Source organism: Nuphar pumila, chromosome 4 (genome assembly GCF_984573655.1).
Source record: "Nuphar pumila chromosome 4, dmNupPumi1.hap1.1, whole genome shotgun sequence".
Lineage (NCBI taxonomy): Eukaryota > Viridiplantae > Streptophyta > Magnoliopsida > Nymphaeales > Nymphaeaceae > Nuphar > Nuphar pumila.
In genome coordinates this window covers 63,678,625-63,699,779 of record NC_143252.1, presented here as the reverse complement: position 1 = coordinate 63,699,779, position 21,155 = coordinate 63,678,625, and the positions used below count along the sequence as shown (strand labels likewise).

Below are 21,155 nucleotides of genomic sequence, written 5' to 3'. Positions count from 1 at the left end.
CTATGCCGTCAGTCCACAAGATCATGAATACATGATTTTGCTTGCTTCTGCACCATAATTCTGTAGGTAAACACATTAAGCAGATCATTTAGCAGTTGACAATGCCTCCTATGCTGAGGACTGAATGGAGCTGATGCCAATATCTTTACTAAATTTTTGTAAATTAACTTGCAATGAGCTAGGAATGATATTCTTACTGTTTTTTAATTATTATTTGTTTGAGTTTTTTTATGTTGTAAGGAAAAGTTTTGTGGATAAAAAAGGATCACATGACCACAAGAGAAAAAGGATGAAGAAGAGAAACACTTGAAAAATAAAATATTTTTACTTCATAGAAAATTTGCTAATATTCACAAAGCTTTCCTGGGAAATTCTCTCCTTTTTTGGTTTAAGGCTTAATCATCTCAAGGAGTTCCTTAATTCATAATATCCCGATAAAGAAACTTGCTATTGAACATTATAGCACCAAAATCAAGACTGCAGATAAAATACGACTGAACACCAACTGGGGATGGATATCTCCTTTCTTCCACTTGTGATCATGTCTAATTCTTGGAACAAACCCTTGCTGGTCCTTTACCTTCTTCAGGAGCATATGTAGGCTTTTTAAGTATCCCTTTTTGTTATTATTTTGAAAATGGGTGAGAGAAGTTCAGTAATATTTGGCCTAATAGAAGGTGCATTCCTCCGGTTTATAATACAGCTGGCTCACGGAATATCATTCTGGCTGATAACTTTGATGCTCAAAATGCTTCTTATTTGGCTGATGTCAGTTCTACTTGTCCAAATTGAGAGCTAAAACAACTGCTGGATCTTGTTTCTACATGGAAGAGTTCCTACCAGAAATATCTAAAGATGGAACAAGCAAATCATGCTATCCCTCCGTGTTTAACTCTTCAGCTTTAAGTAACATTTTTAGGAGACTACAATATGTGATCAGATCTAAAATTACTTAAAACAGACATTTTTTATCATCATCTATTTACAAAGCAAGCACATTTAGGTGGTTTGTGATGACATTTTTGGTCTCACTTGTCGGTTTCTGGCTAACAGGTGTTTTACAAGTAAACCCTTGCACTCTTTAGGGTTTTGTGAAACCAAATTTAGGAAATCAAGGAATGGGAATGGCTTCGTTTGCCCCTTTTCTCATATGTTTTAACTGCAATTCTGAAAAAAATAAAAGTCAGTCATTGGGGTCACTTGGCATGGGGTATTCTTTGAGACCTTGGTATGTTAAGACAGGATCCCACTATCCAAACTAGACAACCTATGAAGGCTATGATCTTGATGTACCAATCTAAATATCTTCTTACTTCCCTTTCTATTGTATTTTCCCTAGTGATGTCCTTTTTGGACAATTCCACCATTCCCTTTGTGGACATTTTGACGATAGAAAATGGTAGGATAAAAAAATGAGGCAGAAAACCCCTATTATTGGCTCCCATTTATCTCCCTGTTTTTCAGCCTTGGGGGTGATCCTACTTAGGAGATGTGGCAACACACTTTTGAATTCTAAGTGTCATCATCATTGGATTTCGCTGAAAAATCCTGATACTCCTTTCTAACCAGATTTCAGCCATAGGGATAGCCAAAATCAGTTGGATGATGGTGCTCTTTCTAGTTATTAGAGAAACGGGGTGTATTAACTATTAAGATATTGTCGTATCATACTGTATCATACAACCCTCTCAATAGAGAAAGGGTTGTATTATGTATTGCACTGTACATATCATAAGATACATGTAATATCACAAGTATACTTCATTGTACAATATTGCATGATAAATGTTGTATCATTAGATACAATCACTTTTTAATGATTTTGTCTGTTTTTCAGATATTTTATTTTATTTATTACTTTGGTGAGTCTTTTTTGACTTAATAAGGCTAAGGTCCTACTTTCTCTATTCATAATCCACAAGAAAGTGACATCTTAGCTTTGAATCAAGAATATGTAGGACTACATAAAAGAGGAAGATAAGGAGATGATTTGGGAAAAGACCCATTATTTCATTTATGTTCATTGTGATAATAGAAATGATTTCTAAGACATTGAGTAAGTTCTTAACTCTGTTTTTGTTTTTTTCTAATGTTGTGTTTTATTTAATGTTTTTAATATTATAAAATCACACTATCATAATTGTGGGGTCTCGAGTTTGCATCCCCAGGGATCTGCCTCCATCTTGCGTATGATTTTTTTTTGGACCCTTCAGATACATGTTACCAATATGGTTTTATAGCATTGCAACTATTGTTGCTTTGATTGCTGTTTGCTTATTGTGTCATTTTTTATATAGTATGTTCATTTTGTAATCAGGTTGATTTGTAGGTTTATTGTTGAATGTGATAGTTTCTTGACTTTGTGATCAATCTATTTTAATTTTTATATTCTTATTTTTTAATTCTCATGCAAATTCTTAAGTTGATTTTAAAATCTTTTTTTTTTTCGTGTATGATATTGTTAAAATGTAAAATTGTAAATATATATATAATAATATTATTATATATATATATATATAAATAAAATATTTTTTCTTTTCTTTTTTTTTGTAATTTTATGTTTTTCTTTTAGTCGTTTAGTTCAGTTTGAACTAGACTAACTTTGCTAGTCAAGTCTCAGTCCAGACTTGACTTGCAATAGAGCTGTTGGACACAGTCCAACAACTCTATTTAGAGCCGTTCGACTTTATTGAGTCCCTTCTCCCTGCAATGTATATATAGGGGTGCAACCCCTCTTGTAATGTATTCCCAAATGCTTCTTAAGCATTTAGGTGTTCTCATATCAATAAAGATTATTTTATTTTCTATTTGTTTCCTATTATACCCTTTTTAAGGGTTATGATTTAGTGTCTTTCAAGACACTTTTTTGTGAATCTAAGTTCATGATTTGAAGATCCTCATTTCATTTCATGGTATCAGAGCTGTGGAAGTATTAGATCTTGAAGAAAATCTGCCTCGGTTTCCATGCCCATTTGCAAAAGTGCTCGCCACTTGAAGAGAAATGTTGTATCACTTCATTGGGGAAGATTTCAAATCTTGTTTTGTATTTCTTTCTTTTTTCTCATTTCTCTTCTTGTTTCTTTTTTATCCCTACTCTTTCTCTCTCCTTGTAATCGATGGATGACAATGATAAAGTCACCGTCATGCCTATGAAATTAAGCGATACGAACTATGTAACATGGGCTTAAATCATGAAGCACTATATATGGGGAAAAGGCCTATGGGGGATTGTGGATAGTTTCGATTTAGAACCTAAGCTATCTCTTACTAAAATGAGGGAGATAAAGAACCTTTATCAGAAGAAGAGAAAATCAAGGCTCTTGCCTCTTATAAGAAGAAATGAAAAGAATGATGAATATCTCATGCGAAGATAATGTCATGGCTTATTAATAGCGTTGACATTAAAAAATGCTCAAGTCTTGCCAAGTTTGATCATAACGATAAGGCATGAGAATACCTTAAAATATGTATTCTCTTAAAGATATTGCACACGTATGCAACTTCCAAGAAAAAGTTTGAATGATGACCCAAGGAGACAAAACTATTTGTGAATATTATAATAGGTTGTCTGAACTTTGGGAAGAACTTTCCCTTTTAGAACCAAAGTGGCATTGTGCCGAAGACATCGAGCTTCGTCAGAAACAACTCGATGCTGAACATTTTTACCAGTTTATAACTGGATTAAGGCCGGAATTTGAAACCACTAAATCGACCCTCCTTCACTTGGAAAAAATTCCTTCTATTGTTGAAACTATTGAAGAATTAACAATGGAAGAGAATGAAAGTGTAGTAGGATCGAGACAACGAGCACTAGAGGGGGGGTGAATAGTGCTTTTAAAAATTGTCTGCGGAATTTTGACAGATTTTGCAATTCACAAAGCAAACACACAAAGAACACAATAATTTATCCTGGTTCGGTCTTTCCCGACCTACATCCAGTCCCCAAGCAAAACCCGCTTGAGATTTCCACTATCAACCTTGTGTAACTACAAGATCATACAGACCAAATCCGGTTCCACTTCTAGTAACACACCTGCTGAAAGCAAACAACTCCTTTAAACTGAGGAGTCCTTCCTTTTACAGAAAATTGAAACAAGTAACAACTTACAATACAACCTATGAGCCCTTCTTTTGAATGCAAATGAGATGCAATTGGCTTTTGAGGTTGTTGAAATACTCTACTCACGAATTCACTATCTCTCAAAGGAATTTGAGTGAAAAACTGAAGTAAAAAATATCACGTGAGTAAGAAAATGAATATGAGTGAAAAACAAAGAGTAATTGATTCAAATTGATTGAATTGCAGTGCTTTTGAGTGTAAAATGCACTCATATTTATAGTTGAAAGTTTCCATACGTTGAGGGTATGAAAGGGTGTCAAAACAATCCATTTTGAATGATCAAAACGTTTGAAAAATGAAAAGACACGCCTTTTTAAAGTTTCATGAAAAATGGCAAAAAACGGCAAAATTAGTCGACTGGAACAGTAGTTAGTCGACTAATAATTAGTTATTAGTAGACTGACAGTTATTGTCGGTCGACTGATCTGTTAATCGAGTCGTTTGAAAATCTGAACTTTTGAAACTTAGTCGATTAGAGATAATATTAGTCGACTGATAATATCATCAGTAGACTGAAAAACCTTTCAGTCGACTGCTGCTAAAATCTTCTGAAAAGCATACCTTCTGTCCGGTCGACTGATAAAAGCATTAGTCGACTGCTGCTAAATTTTCAGAAAACACATGTTCTGTCCGGTCGACTGATAAAACCTTCGGTCGACTAATTTGACAAAAATGACTTTTTAAAAAATATGACGCGAAAGGATTAGTCGACTGGTGAGTCTATTAGTCGACTAATAAACACGAAAATTTAAGAAAAGAGTTTTCTAAAAAGATTTTCATGAAGGGTTCTTTTAGAAAAGATTTTCTAAAGACTTTTTAGGTAAAATGCAACCTAAATATGTAAGGCTCTTACAAGAATCTAAGACTTTTAATGAATTTAACATTTGCACACTAGTCTTCAAAGATTCTTCATCGAATTCTTCAATTTCTTCGTTGCCTTAGCTGAAACGCAGTTGATTTCACTTTGCTCATCATCAAAACCTCGTACTTGAAGTATCATGTACGGCTTCATTGTCGTAACAATCTCCCCCTTTTTGATGATGACAAACTAATCAAAGATGGAGCATTTTAGATGCATAGATGAAGATTTTACTCCCCCTATCAATATGCTGCAAAACATTAAAAGTTAGTCCATTCAAAGCACATATATCAATATTTATTGGTTTCCATTTCCATCATTACTTCATGCATTTTTAAATCTTTTTCATAAATGAAATTTTCAGTGCTTTCACGTGATGTAATTTCCATGTCATAATGCAATATGCAATTTCTATCTTTTTCTCTTAATTTCGCATTTCTCATGCAAGGTCTATCTTTTTCTCATTTCTTATGCAAAATGCTATCTTTTTCTCCCCCTTTGTCATAATAAAAAAGAGTAAGGGCAGAAATAGCATAAGCAAAATGTAAATACAAGTTTAAAATATTACTACCCATAAAGTATTAAAGTTCAGTAAAGACAGAAAATAAAGATCAGAAAAGTGAGTTGAGCAAGTCCTTGATTGCAGTAACATCTTTCTGAATCGAAGAAAGTTGTTGAGTCACATCTTCACGAAAAGTGCGTTGATGCAACTCCAAAGCTTCTAGTCGCTGCATAACTTCATCATTGTCTTGACTTGTAGAAAATTTCTTTCGTTTTGCTTGAGATAAAGGTGTCGCAGAAGATGGTGATGGTTCAGAAATTGATGGTTCAGTGGGATCAGATGGTTCAGTTTGATCAACGTTTAAAGGAGGCAGATATTTGATTTTCATTCGTTTAAAAATAGTTTGATCAAAGAACTCCTTTTGCTCAATATATTTTTCATTTGTTAAGGGAACTTTGAAATGTCTGAAAATACGAGTAAGAAGACATACAAAAGGAAGAAATGGTTTTTGTTTTCACAAATTAGTAAAATACACGTTGGCCCAATTTACAGAAATATTTCCATATAAAACATAAAAATCCATAGATAGATCTGTGAAATAGTAATCAAAAGAACCAGTTTTAGGTAGAACATTGTGGGCAAGGATTCGTCCAACAATGCGTGCACGAGTTTGAAGATTGGTATTTTTGAAAGGAGGACAATGAGGTGCACCGGGAAGAAGAATTTGTTAAAAAATTCTTTCATCATTAAGTTCAATAGTATTGAAAAGAGTGTCTGAAGGTGGAATTTCTAGGATTTCTCCAAGTAGTTTAGAATAAAACTCATTTTCAACATCACGAACAAGAAAGGAAAGAACTCCAGTTTCATGATCAATTTGTAAATTTGTGTAAAACAAGTTGATTAGAAAAGGATAATGAAGGGGGTCTACACAGGCATTAAAAAGGTGTGAAATACCTGAAAATAATTCTCTGATTTTATAACGAGAAAACAGATGAAACAGGACTCCAGTTTCATGATCAATTTGTAAATTTGTGTAAAACAAGTTGATTAGAAAAGGATAATGAAGGGGGTCTACACAGGCATCAAAAAGGTGTGAAATACCTGAAAATAATTCTCTGATTTTATAATGAGAAAACAGATGAAACAGGACATTTCGGCCTGGTAAAATAGGAAGTGCAGAAATCGATCCAAAAATATCATATAAAAGAGGATTTCTGAGTAATCTGAGAGAAAATCTATGATGTGCTGGAAGTGTAGTTGGAGGAGAACCGTGTGCGGATGCAGTCGTCTGGCGAGGCATGGTTGAAAAGGAATGAAACAGATTCACCTGTCAAAGAAGAATCGCAGTTGATGTCGGCTTCCAAATGTCGTCTGGTGAGAGTGATTGATCAACTAAATCTTTGAGAGGAACAAGTGGAGACGCTGTGGAGGAGTTGGCTGCTACAGAAAAACGACGAGTCTCAGAGCAGAGCAAGCTGAGACACAATAGATGTCGTTTGGCTTTTCAACACTGCCATGGATGTCAATAGGCGTTGCAGTAGAAACTCTTTAGTTGCAACGGGAGAGTTTTGTTGATGAGGAGTTCGTGGTGGATGACGGCAGGTGAGAGGAGGCTGCCACAAGGGGATTCCGGCGAGGACTGAAGATGCACTGGTCACGACAAGAGGATTCCGGCAAAAACTGAAGATGCACGGGTCACGGCCAGAGGATTCCGGCGAGGAGGGGTTCGAACGACACTCCGAGGGTTTTTCGGAAGAGAGAGAGGAGAGAGAGAGAGTTTTGTTAAAAAGAAACCCTTAAAAACGAATGGGCGTAAAATGAAGCGGTGCGTTAAAAAGAAACGGGTAAAAATGATTTAAAAAAAAATCCAAGGGGTATCGGGTCCCTTCAGTTGAAATTTAAAAAAAAAAGTTTAGTCGACTAAAATTTTATCGGTCGACTAATAAGGTGCGACTCATTCTGTAAAAATTTTTAAAGCATCAGTCGACTAGAATTTCATCAGTCGACTAATAAGGTGCGATTTTGATATTTTGTTCAAAAAATCAGCATTTTATAAATCTAAAAAAAAGCAAATGCCTAGTCCTCTCCTAATTCTCATAAAATCTTCATTTTTAAGTGGTTTAGTGAAGATATCGACATGTTGTTCATTAGTGGATATAAAATTTAACGAAATGTCTCCTTTTAACACATGATATCTTAAGAAATGATGTCTAACTTCAATATGCTTAGTTCTTGAGTGCTGAACAGGATTTTTCGAAAGATTTATAGCACTAGTGTTATCACAATAAATAGTTGTTGTAGAGTAATTCAAACCAAAATCTTTTAAGGTCTGTTTCATCCATAGTACTTGTGAACACGCTAAACTAGCCACTATATATTCTGCTTTAGTTGTTGAGAGTGACACTGAATTTTGCTTTCTACTAAACCAAGAGACTGAAGCATTTCCTAAGAAATGACAAGTTCCGCTAGTATTCTTGCGATCAGATTTACTTCCTGCAAAATCTGCATCACTATATGAAACTAAATCAAAGGAAGATGATTTTGGGTAAAACAAACAAAAATCTGAAGTATCTTTCAAGTAACGAAGAATTTGTTTTACTGCAGTTAAATGAGATTCCTTTGGATTAGCTTGAAATCTTGCACACATACAAACACTAAACATTATATCAAGTCGACTAGCAGTTAAGTATAATAGAGATCCGATCATACCTCTGTAGAGCTTAGTATCTACATTTTTACCATTTTCATCTTTATCAAGAGAAGTAGTTGTACTCATAGGATTCCTTCTTGATTTCGATGAGTCCATCCCAAATCTCTTGAGAAGTTCTTTTGTATACTTAGCCTGATTGATGAATATTCCTTCTTCAGTTTGCTTTATTTGAAGTCCAAGGAAGTAGTTTAATTCGCCCATCAAACTCATTTCAAACTCTTCCTGCATAGCTTTAGCAAATTATTTACAAAGAGAATCATTAGTAGAACCAAATATTATGTCATCAACATAAATTTGCACAGTAAGAATATCTGAATTAGGATTTTTAATAAATAAAGTGGAGTTTACCCGACCAATGGAAAAACCAGATTGTTCTAGAAAATTTCGTAGTCTTTCATACCACGCTCTTGGTGCTTGTTTAAGTCCGTACAAAACTCTTTTTAATTTGTAGACTTTTTCTGGATATTTCTCATTTTCAAAGCCTGGAGGTTGCTCTACATAAACTTTTTCATTGATGTGTCCATTTAAGAATGCACTCTTAACATCAATTTGATATAACTTAAGTTTATGTAACAAGCAAAAGCAAGCATCATTCGAATTGACTCTAATCGAGCCACTGGTGCATAGGTTTCATCAAAATCTATGCCTTCTTCTTGATTATAGCCTTGTGCTACTAGCCTTGCTTTGTTTCGAATGACTTCGTCATTTTCGTCCAGCTTATTTCGGAAGACCCATCTTGTTCCAATTACTGGATGATCCTTTGGTCTATCAACTAGATCCCAAACATCATTCATAGTAAATTGGTTAAGTTCTTCAGACATGGCCAAAAGCCAAAACTTATCATCACAAGCCTCATTGATATTCTTTGGTTCTATTTTAGATATGAAAGCAATATTTGCAATATATTTTTCTAATTGCCTTCTTGTTTGGACACCACTCTTTATTTCTCCAATAACTTGTTCATGTGGATGATTGGGAACTTCTTTCCAAACAGGTTGAAGAGGAACATTATCTTGAGAAGTACTCTCTATCAAAGGTTCTTCTTGAAGTATTACTTCTTCTCCTTCGCTTAGAGGCATATAACCTGCTCACAATTCTCATCAAATGAAACATGTAAAGATTCTTCAATGCAAGATGTTCTTTTATTAAAAACACGATAAGCTTTACTTCTAGAAGAATATCCAAGAAATATTGATTCATCTGATTTTGAATCAAACTTATCAAGATTATCTTTGGTATTTAACAAGAAACATTTACTACCAAAAATTTTGAAATATGAGATCTTTGATATACGATTATAATACAATTCAAAACTTGTTTTATGTAAGATTCGTCGAATAAGAACACAGTTTAAAACATAACATGCTGTATTTATTGCTTCAGCCCAAAAGTATTTTGGTAAATTTTTATCTTGAAGCATGGTTCTAGCATATTCTTGCAAAGTTCTATTTTTTCTTTCAACAACTCCATTTTGTGGAGCCGCTCTAGGAAAAGCAAAGTTGTGAGATATACCATGTAAATCACAATACTTTAGAAAAGATTCATTTTCAAATTCACCACCATGATCACTACGAATTTTAATAATAGATGTAGATTTTTCATTTGTAATTCTTCTACAAAGTTTTGAAAATTCAGAAAAAGCATCATTTTTGCTTTTTAGAAAAATCACTCATGTAAATCGAGAATAAACTATAACAAAAGTATACTTGCTACCATTCAAACTTTGAATTCTAGATGGTCCAAATAGATCTAAATGTAAAAGTTCAAGAGGACGTTTTGTTGAAACTATATCTTTTGCTTTAAAAGAATTCTTGATTTGTTTACTCCTTTGGCAAACATCACATAAGTGATCTTTCTTATATGGTATTCTAGGTAGGCCTCTAACAAGATCATTCTTGGATAACTTGAAAATACTTTTAAAGTTAACATGTCCAAGTCTCTTGTGCCATAACCATTGAATTTCATTTGAAACAATAAGACATTTTTCATTAAAAGTGGGTAACTCATCTAGATAAAGTTCATACACATTGTTCCTTCTTATACCTTTAAAAATGATCTTTTTAGATTGAAAATCAGAAATTAAGCATAAATCATGTTCAAAAGAAACATGAAAACCTGTATCACATAATTGACTAATAGATAATAAATTATGCATTAAACCATCTACTAAAAGAACATTTTCTATCAAGGAAAATTTTGGATTACCAATACCTATTACTTTTCCCTTGTTATTGTCACCAAAGGTGACAGTTCCTCCATCCTTTTTTTAGAGGGTGAAAAATAACTCTGGCCTTCCAGTCATATGTTTAAAACAACCGCTGTCCAATATCCATTTGCTCCTTATTTTGTGTACCTACAACAAAATTAGAAGACAAAGCATTTGACCCCTTTTCTATTTTTGGGTCTATGAGAGTTAGTTTTAGGAACCTATATCCATTTGGATTTTGGTTTCCTTTGATAATAAATATTTTTTCTATAAAAAGATTTAGCATTTCTAGAGTAATCATGTCTAGGCTTATAAGCATTATAAGTTCCATGATCATATGCATTTCTATTATAACTAGAAAATTTAGTTCTTTGAACAAATGGTTGAGAATATTGTCTTTGATTCTTCACCACATAGTTTGGTCTATTTTGAGTATCAAAGAAGCTATATCCCAATCCGGTTTTATTAACCGAGCATCTTTGAGAACCAAGAAGTCTTTCTAGATTCTCTTGACCATTTATGAATTTGGTCACTATAGAAAAAAGATCATTTGATTTTTCTTTTAGACTAGTTATTTCTTTTTGTAAGAGATTGTTTCTAATTCCAATTTCTTTTATCTCAAATGCTTGACAACAGTTTTCCTTCTTCAGATCCTCTATCTTTTAAAGTAACACTTTATTTTGAGAGTCAAGAGTTGAATTTTCAGTTTTAACTCTTTGTTTTTAGAACTTAGACTCTTAAACTTAGCATATAAATCATTGAATGCTTCTAATAAATCATCATAGTCAAATTGACTTACCGAGTCTTCTTGTGCTACAAAGCACATGTTGGCGACTTCTTCATTTGATTCTTCATCGGAAGAGGAGTCACTATCATCCCAACATGCTTGAAATGCCTTTTTCTTCCTGAATTGGTCCTTGGGCTTGATTTTGAGAAGAGGACAATCTTTCTTGATATGTCTTGCCTTTTTGCAGTTAAAACACTTGACTTCATTTGGATTGGAAAAATCCGCTTTCTTTACCTTTCTTTGAAATCTTCCCTTTTTGATGAATCTTCTGAATTGCCTTGTGATGAGGGCAATATCTTCATCTTCTTCTGAATTTTCAGAGTCAGAAGTAGCCTTAAAAGCAAAAGATTTTTTCTTGGGTTGTTCTTCTTGTCTGTCTTGAAGTTGAACTTCATATGCCATTAAGTTACCAACCAAATCTTCAAGAGTGAAAGTGTTTAAATCATTTGCTTCCTCAATAGCTGTGGTTTTTCTCTCCCATTCAGGAGTTAAACACCTTAGGATTTTTCTGACTGAATCCACTTGTGAATATTCTTTTCCAAGGGATTTCAGAGTGTTAGTAATATCGGTCATTCTTGTTACCATATTCGATATAGATTCATTTTGCTTCATTTTAAACAATTCAAATTTATGAACTAAAGAAACAATTTTAGATTCCTTTACCTTTGACGTACCTTCGTGAGTCACGAAAAGAGTATGTCAGATTTCATTTGCTGTAGAGCATTGAGAGATACGATTGAACTCTACCTTGTCAACGACACAATACAATGCATTCATAGCCTTGACATTAAGTGAAACCGTCTTTTTTTCTTGATCGGTCCATTGACTGAAATCAGTTGATGACATTTGGTACTTTTCTGAAATGACTCTCCAAATTTCGAGATCCATGGATTGTAAAAATATTGTCATTCTCACTTTTCAGTATCCATAGTTTGTCCTGTCGAAAAGAGGAGGACGAACATAGGAGCATCATTCTTTGTGCTGAGATATTATAGTTGCCATGCTAGATGATGGTTAAATCAAAATAATAGCAAACCTGCTCCGATACTAAATGAAAGTGCAGTAGGATCGAAGCAACGAGCACTAGAGGGGGGGTGAATAGTGCTTTTAAAAATTGTCTGCGGAATTTTGACAGATTTTGCAGTTCACAAAGCAAACACACAAAGAATACAATAATTTATCCTGGTTCGGTCTTTCCCGACCTACATCCAGTCCCCAAGCAAAACCCGTTTGAGATTTCCACTATCAACCTTGTGTAACTACAAGATCATACAGACCAAATCCGGTCCCACTTCCAGTAACACACCTACTGAAAGCAAACAACTCCTTTAAACCAAGGAGTCCTTCCTTTTACAGAAAATTGAAACAGTAACAACTTACAATACAACCTATGAGCTCTTCTTTTGAATGCAAATGAGATGCAATTGACTTTTGAGGTTGTTGAAATACTCTACTCACGAATTCACTATCTCTCAAAGGAATTTGAGTGAAAAACTGAAGTGAAAAATATCACATGAGTAAGAAAATAAATATGAGTGAAAAACAAAGAGTAATTGATTCGAATTGATTGAATTGCAGTGCTTTTGAGTGTAAAATGCACTCATATTTATAGTTGAAAGTTTCCATACGTTGAGGGTATGAAAGGGTGTCAAAACAGTCCATTTTGAACGATCAAAACGTTTGAAAAATGAACACTCTAAGTAAGGCTCTTACAAGAATATAAGACTTTTAATGAATTTAACATTTGCACACTAGTCTTCAAAGATTCTTCATCGAATTCTTCAATTTCTTCATTGCCTTAGCTGAAATGCAGATGATTTCACTTTGCTCATCATCAAAACCTTGTACTTGAAGTATCATGTACGACTTCATTGTCGTAACAGAGAACTGTCTCTGGAAAGGCCCTTCTAAAGATGAAGATGATTCTGTTTTAGCTGTGTTTAGACCAGGAAATCATGTTCGATCTTATAGACCTCCTCACTTTAATCGACAGAACAGTGACTATGATAAGAAAAAGGCCATCATTGTCATGAGCCAGGACACTACAAGCCACAATGTCCCAAACTCAAAGAGCTAAGAGAAAAAAGAGCTGCAATTGCTGGATCGGAGTCCAAAGATCAGGATGCACCAATTTCAATGACACAACTAATGGAGATTCTTCAGCCTCGCATCAAAGGTGCCTCTTCTTCATCTGAAGCCTCAACCGGCGCTGCAGCCTCATCTTTTTTCGATCCTGGTAAAATTTCTTGGCTCGTTGACTCCGGTGCATCTTTTCACATGACCCCAAATAATCAAAGTCTATTCGAATGTGTTAAAAATAAAACAAGTGTGTCAAAGGTTTTTACAGTCGATGAGACTTCCCTTGAAATAGAAGGAATAAGAAATTTTGAAAAGATTTATAAAACAAAGAATTTTTCTATCCCAGAAATTAGATATGTTCCAAAATTAAATTTAAATCTTCTATATGTGTCTCAAATTTCTGACTTTGAATATAATATTTCTTTTTCTTCTCATGGTTGTTGGGTACAGGATCGCCAGTCAGGAAAGCTGATTGGGGAAGGCCATAGAGAATGACTCTATTACATGGATTTTTTGGAAATCCCGAAGGATGCTTTTTGCTATAATATTCAGAAAATTGAGTTGGAGCTATGACATAAGAGACTTGGTCACCCACATATAGCCAAAATCCAACATTTTCCAAATCTAGAGAAATTTTGTAACTCTGAATCATTTGTTTGTAAAGATTGTATTCTTGTCAAAATGAAAAGATTACCATTTCAGAACAAAACCTTTTTCTCTTCAAGACCACTTGAATTAGTACATTCGGATGTTTGGGGTCCTGCACCTGTGATTTCTAAAAGAGGATTTGCTTGCTATGTTATTTTTGTCGATGATTTTTCCTGACATACGTGGATTTACTTTCTTAAACATAAGTCTAAAGTATTTTCACACTTTCAAATTTTTTATAATATGGTTAAAAACAAGTTTCAAAATGATATTTCTATCTTTCGCACAGATTCAGGAGGAGAGTTTTTATCTACTGATTTTAAAAATTATCTTAAATTACATGGCATCACACATCAAAAATCTTGCCCCTATACTCCTCAACAGAATGGGTTGGCTGAATGAAAACATCGCCATATTATAGAAACCACTAGGACATTATTAATAGCAAATCAAGTCCCGAAAGATTTTTGGGCAGAAGCTGCCTTAACCGCCACCTATCTCATTAATAGGATGCCATCCTCCTCTTTACAAAATATCACTCCCATTGAAAAACTTATTAAAGTCTCTTCAGACTACTCTAGACTAAGAATCTTTGGGTGCAAATATTTCATATTTATCGGCAAAAATGATAATCTTTCCCCTCGTGCGATTCTATGTGCTTTTCTAGGATATGCTGAAAATCAGAAAGGTTATAGAGGTTTTGACTTCAAAAATAACATACTATGTGTCAAAATGTTTCCTTTCTTGAAAAAGAGAGTTTCTTTGATTTTGAAAAACCAAAGGAAGTCACTGAGTATTCGTTTTTATTAGATCTAACATCAACACCTGATGAATATGATCTTGACTATAACTTTGATGATGATCGAAGAATTGTTGATTATAATGTTGATGATGAAGAAGTTTATAGGAATACTAGTATTCAATATTTAAAGAGACAAGAGTCTAATCCTCCATGTGCACTTGAAAAGTATTCTAACATTCCAACTAGATGATCATCCCGAGTCACGAGGCCTCCAGAAAAGTTTGTCATACGAGTCCTTCTCACCTACGTATAGGGCAATTATTGCATTAATTCACTCATATGAAGAACCATCCACATATTTCTAAGCAAGAAATGATATCAAATGGATAGAAGCCATGAAAGCTGAATTAGATGTACTAAAAAAGGCTTATACATGGACTATTCAAGACCTTCCTTTAAGAAAGAAAACTATAGGATGCCGATGACTCTATAAAATTAAAACCAAGAGTAATGGTACTCTCGAAAGATATAAAGTTCGATTAGTAGCCAAAGGTTATACTCAAGAATATGACATTGATTATGAAGAAACCTTTGCTCTTGTGGCTCGTATGACAACTATTAGAACCTTAGTTGCTTTAGCCTCTATTAAGAAATGATTCATTTTTCAAATGGATGTCAAAAATGCCTTTCTAAATAGAAAGCTAGTTGAAGAAGTATACATGAAACCCCCTCCTGGTTTAAGTGTTCCTAAATATAAGGTCATTCGTTTAGAAAAAACCCTTTATAGTCTTAAACAAACACCAAAAGCTTGGTATGATAGGTTTAGTCGTGTTATGATCGATTTTGGTTTTCAATTCTGTTTAACTGACACTATGTTTGTTAAGAATTTCGATGCAGGAATTATTGTGCTTCTTTATGTGGATGATATGATCATCACAGGAAGCGATAAAAAGGAAGTTGAAACGATCAAAACACTTCTTAAATCTCATTTTGAAATGATTGATTTAGGCTTATTAAGATATTTTTTAGGCATTGGAGTTGCTTATTCTCCTAGAGGATATTTATTATTTCAAACTAAATTTGCTTTTGATATTGTTTCCAGGTCTGGTATTACTGATGATAAGAAAGTTGATACTCTAGAAGTGGTAAATATTAAAATGAAGATTGATGATGGAGAACTCCTTGCAGATCCAATTCCTTAGAAACAATTTATCGAGACACTTTTTTATCTATCCATTACCAGACCAGATATAACACACGTTGTTCACACAACAAGTCAATTTCAACATGGCCCCACTTCTGTTCATCTGGGAGCAGTCATGCGTATTATCAGATACATTAAGTCCTCAATTTCACGAGGACTTTTCTTATCCTCCTCATCTTCTCTTGATTTAATTGCATATACTGATGCTGATTGGGGAGGAGATCTCAATAACAAACACTCAATCACTGTTTTTTGTGTTTTTTAGGTGAATCGTTGATTTAGTGGATGTGTAAAAAACAACATAAGGTATCTCTCTCATCCACTGAAGCTGAATACAGAGCCATGACAATCACGACCATTGAAGTAGTTTGGCTTCGACGATTGCTTCCTGATATGGGAGCTGAAGCAACAAAAGCTTCATAGATGTGTTGTCACAACAAAAGTGCGATCTACATTGCCAGTAACCGAACATTTCACGAACGCACCAAACATATCAAAATGGATTGTCACTATGTCAGAGAGGAATATCTACACGAGACAATTGATCTGCCATATGTTACTTCAGAATATCAAAGCCTCTTGCTGCTCCCCGATTCTACTTTCTTTTAGACAAACTTTCGCTCATTGTACCGTAAGTTTGAGGGGAAGTATTAAAATGTAAAATTATAAATATATATATAATAATATTATTATATTAGTATTATATATATAAATAAAATATTTTTTCTTTTCTTTTTTTTGTAATTTTATATTTTTCTTTTAGTCGTCTAGTTCAGTTTGAACTAGACTGACTTTGCTAGTCAAGTCTCAGTCCAGACTTCTAGCAATAGAGCTGTTAGACACAGTCCAACAGCTCTATTTAGAGCCATTGGACTGTCCAACGACTCTATTGAGTCCCCTCTTCCTGCGGTGTATATATAGGGGTGCAGGCCCTTTTGTAATGTATTCCCAAATGCTTCTTAAGCATTTAGGTGTTCTCATATCAATAAAGATTATTTTATTTCCTATTTGTTTCCTATTATACCCTTTTTAAGGGTTATGATTTAGTGTCTTTCTAGACACTTTCTTTGTGAATCTAAGTTCGTGATTCGAAGATCCTCATTTCATTTCAGATATCACATGATATGATATGACACAATACAGCAAACCTATATAGCTTGGATATTACAATACAGTAAACATGTCTTGGACCTTTCTTGTACTCCTTAAAAATATGCATTTGACATCCCCTTCCACAATGCGTGTGCACACACACACACACACACACACATATATATATATATATATATATATATATATATATATATATATATAGAGAGAGAGAGAGAGAGAGAGAGAGAGAGAGAGAGAGAGAGAGAGGTATTGTCATACACCTAAAATATCTGACCAAAATCAGTCAGTTTTGTGGTGCTGATCGCAGCGGCACAATTTTTTCCCTCTTTACACTATTTACTGGCGGTCTTGATGGCTGCTAAAGACTCCAAAGAGTGTTTCTCAATAAGCAAGCTATATAGAAACTGGTTTAGGTGGCCTGGGGCCCACTTGCCATTTAGCTCGGTTAGGCCAGGGTTTTATTTCCCAAGCCAGCTGAACAGAGCTTTTTGCCGGGCCATTTTGATCCCGGCCTAAGTCCAAGTCATTAACAGGCCGATCTGCCTGTCCAAAATATGGCTGGGCTGGCCCATTGCCCAGCCCTAGTAGGATGTCTTAATGACCTGACCACATACGCATTTATTCATTTATTTCAGCTCATTGGGCTTAAATTTGTATCTCCATTTAGGTGCAGAAGAAAAAAATTTGGGAATTTGTGCAACCTCATCTTAAGACCACAAGTTCTTGCATAGCTGTTCTTGGAGTGCACCCAATGCGGACATCAAGGGGCTTCGTCGTGTGTACATCATTAAAGAATTCGAACATTGGCTGAGCAAATATGTCTTGTCTAAACGCTCATGATTTTAAAGCTCTCTATTCATGCTGGTATGTGTGGTTTCTATTGCTCTTATAAATTCTTGGCTCTACTAAAAGTCTCTTCTGTCAAGTCATTTAATTGTTAAATTATTCTTGAAGCAACAAAGCTTCCTTTTGTAGTCATTTGGCTGAATTCGTTTTATTTTTTTTCATGTAATGAGAGGTCATTTCTTTTTCTTTTTACACTCTAATTTTATGACTTTATCTGCGCAATTGGCAGAAAATAATTCCATAACGCGTCTTTGCCACTTGTTTTATGGCTGTTACAGTGTGAATACCCAACCTTGGAATGTGTTTATTTGTCATTCTTGTATGCCTCTTGGGAGTGGAACCCTGATGTAGCCTATGTAACCATTGTGGTTCCTAAGTGTCTTATCTTCGGCTTCGCAACCTTTTACGTTATTATTTTTTTCTTGATGGAGAATGTATCACAAGGTGTGTCACAGCTATTGGTTATTAAACTTGAGGGTGGAAGATTATTGGCCTTCCAGATGATATGCATGCGATTAGGGTGCCGCCAGCCAATGGGCTAATGATCGTACTGTTCCCTACCTTGTTTTTGGAAGGATATGCAATAGATTTGAATAGAAAAACCCACTATATGAATCCTACCCCAGTCCAACCTACTTGGAACTGCTGCCATTGTATTTGTGTAAATATCAGGTAGCAGTTGGCACCTAAGTGATCGAGATGGATTCAGAGAACTTGAAATTTTGCAAGTAAATCTTAGCTCCTCTTGTCTGGTAGGAGAAACTAGTGCACGTCACATTGTGTTCGGATGTTGCAGGCTCAAAACCCAATGGTATAGTTGTATAACTGGTCTGCCTAACCCCAGCTTGCCTATCAAAAAAGAAGAAGAAAATGATCATATTGTACAGGTAATTTGATGCATTTTTTTAAAAAACTGATACGGACTCAGCACAGGAGTCGATCTATGATTCAAGATCTAACTGGATCTCGACACGCGCGGAAGCTAACGATATTTCGGTGAGTTTGAACAAGACTCTAACGGAGATTCGGGGCCTGAGCACTATTTTGAAAGAGGTGGTCAATACAAGAAAGTTGCGTGATGCACACACCTTTTTAACAGATTCAAGAACATTCAAATCAGATTTGTGATATCCGATCCACAAACGAATGTCTGGATCAGTGAGACTGGTCTTTGACAAATTGATTGAATAAGGTAGACAGTTGGTTCGAGAGGGGTTTCGAGCCCTCTGGCGGAGGAGTTTCAGAAAACTCTGAACAGACGATTCAATCACTTTGTGATCTTTCCATAATGTCGAATATCGAAATTTTTGGATTACCTTATTGGTCTCTACGTATTTTTGAAGTAAGATATTTTCTGTTCTAATATATGTGAATGGTAGAACTGGATTTAGAGTATGCAGATAACAAGTGAATATATGAAGCAGTAAACGATCAAATTATCAAACCCTCAGAACATGAAAGATCTTAAATAGGATATCAACTTTTCTAAATGTTATGCGGTTCATCAGACAAAGCAGCACATATAAAGAATTGTCACCAATACCGAATGCTGTCAGAGACATAACAAAGCAATTCAACAAGTTTTTTTTTTAGCATTCACGCAACAAAGATTGATAGCCGTATTTAGCTAGCAACGAAGTTGAATCAGAAAAATCTTTTAACAGAAAAGTTGGAGATCCGAATGTTAGCTTTCCAAACAAGCTAAGACTTGGATTTTTCTGTTCAGTCACTTGGGAGATCAGGGCAAAACACTAACCTCTGTTAGACAAATTACTGCCAGGACAGAACGTGGTTCACATCCCAACGTCAGGAAATTGCCAGCAATTTTAACTGCTCTTAGACGCAGATTATGACCAAATGCTCAACATAAAAGTTGAAGCTTGACGTCTTGGCTTTCCAACAAGCTAAAGCACACACAAAACTGACAAGTAACTTGGGAGCTACGGTCAGAACTCTGCGACTGTGTCAAACCGTCCAGAATGACGAACACGACAAACACCAAACTCAAAGCTCGAAACTGTAATCTTGAATCCAACCAAGATAACCATACATAAAAATCCACCAGATTTTGAACAAATTCAAAACAAAACCAACTATAACAAATGAGTAATATCTAGATGAAATTACAACACAAAGAAAAGATGCAATACAATTTTTGTAAACATACATAAGTTGAAAACTAGAACTCAGAAAACAAGAGAAGAAGTTTGTGTATCTAATACAACCACAATCATCCACACTTCAGCAACAACAATGGAAGCCCACACCACAATTGATTTGACAACACGAGGGATGTGTCCGATGTCTAGGATAACAACCACAAGGGTTTCCAGACCTTGCTCACACGCTTGGCAACACCACAACACCCAAACACCCTTCGCAAGGGCCTTCTTCCTTAAATGACCACTCTTCACATTTTTTTCTTCTTCACAAAAACTTGCAGCAGATTTTTTTTTTGACAGCCAACCTCTCCACCACTTTTATGCTGGGATTTAAGGGGCTAAAAAAGGAGCAAGGCTTCCCATTGGCCACATGAGAGGCAGCCTCCCTTGAGGCCAACGAGAGAGCATATTACAAACAAATCTTAACTCCCATTGCACCTTAAGTTGGCCCAATGAAAATGCATATGGACAAGAGGCTCACCTCTCATTGAGCCAATGAGGTGCCACCTCTTCTTGGACCAATGAGTTTGCAACATTTGAAAAGGGTTATTATGACCATCCAACAACCATTTGACCTTCTAAGTCAAATTGGGATTCAAATGAGGGTCAGGATTGTTCACTTGAAGTGGTACCAAATGGATCCAACGTGGTTTGGATCTTGGGCAAGATCCAAACTTCTTACAATTAGGATCCTGCTAAAAAATGCATTAAAATAAAATGCAGATAAAAAAATAAAAACTACCCATACACCCTCTAGTGCCGTAAAATAATTCTACAGGGCACTAGAACTATCTGGATCCGTAGAATTCGACACCTAAAAAAAATAACAGAAATAAAATATATAAAAAGTCTAAACGATTCTGGAGATACAAAATGAAATCAAACATATAAATACAATTTTTGAGAAACACACAAAATATCCTAGAAATTGGAACATGATATTTAAAGTGGATCTGGGTATGCAGAGATGCAATTGGACCCAGATAGTTCTCTACGATTGGATCTGCCACGGATTGCATCCCGAATCAGATCTGATGAGTTGGAAATGAATCCAACTTACCTTCAATGCACGGATCTTCAGAATGCTCTGCATCATTTCCCTCTGGGTCGAAAGGCTTCATCCTCGGAGCTTGTTTATGCTCAAGCGCCACTCCATAATTTCTGCAACAATTCAAAA

At 35.0% G+C, this 21,155-nt stretch overlaps 1 protein-coding gene across 3 annotated transcripts in view; it reads left to right on the top strand.

Annotated features, from left to right (window-relative positions):
• Nucleotides 1-17,967, top strand: part of LOC149840251 (Nucleic acid-binding, OB-fold-like protein) — a 52,322-nt gene extending 34,355 nt beyond the window's left edge. Inside the window, exon 3 of one of the 3 annotated variants that reach the window (XM_090004378.1) lies at nt 17,644-17,967. In XM_090004378.1, coding sequence (XP_089860504.1) covers nt 17,644-17,781 — 138 coding nt within the window. In that variant the 3' untranslated portion in view covers nt 17,782-17,967. Of the gene's footprint in view, nt 1-66; nt 246-17,637 lie in introns of those variants that run through there. The other 2 variants (XM_090004377.1, XM_090004379.1) reach the window with 2 other exon arrangements.
• Nucleotides 17,968-21,155: the final 3,188 nt, after the last annotated feature.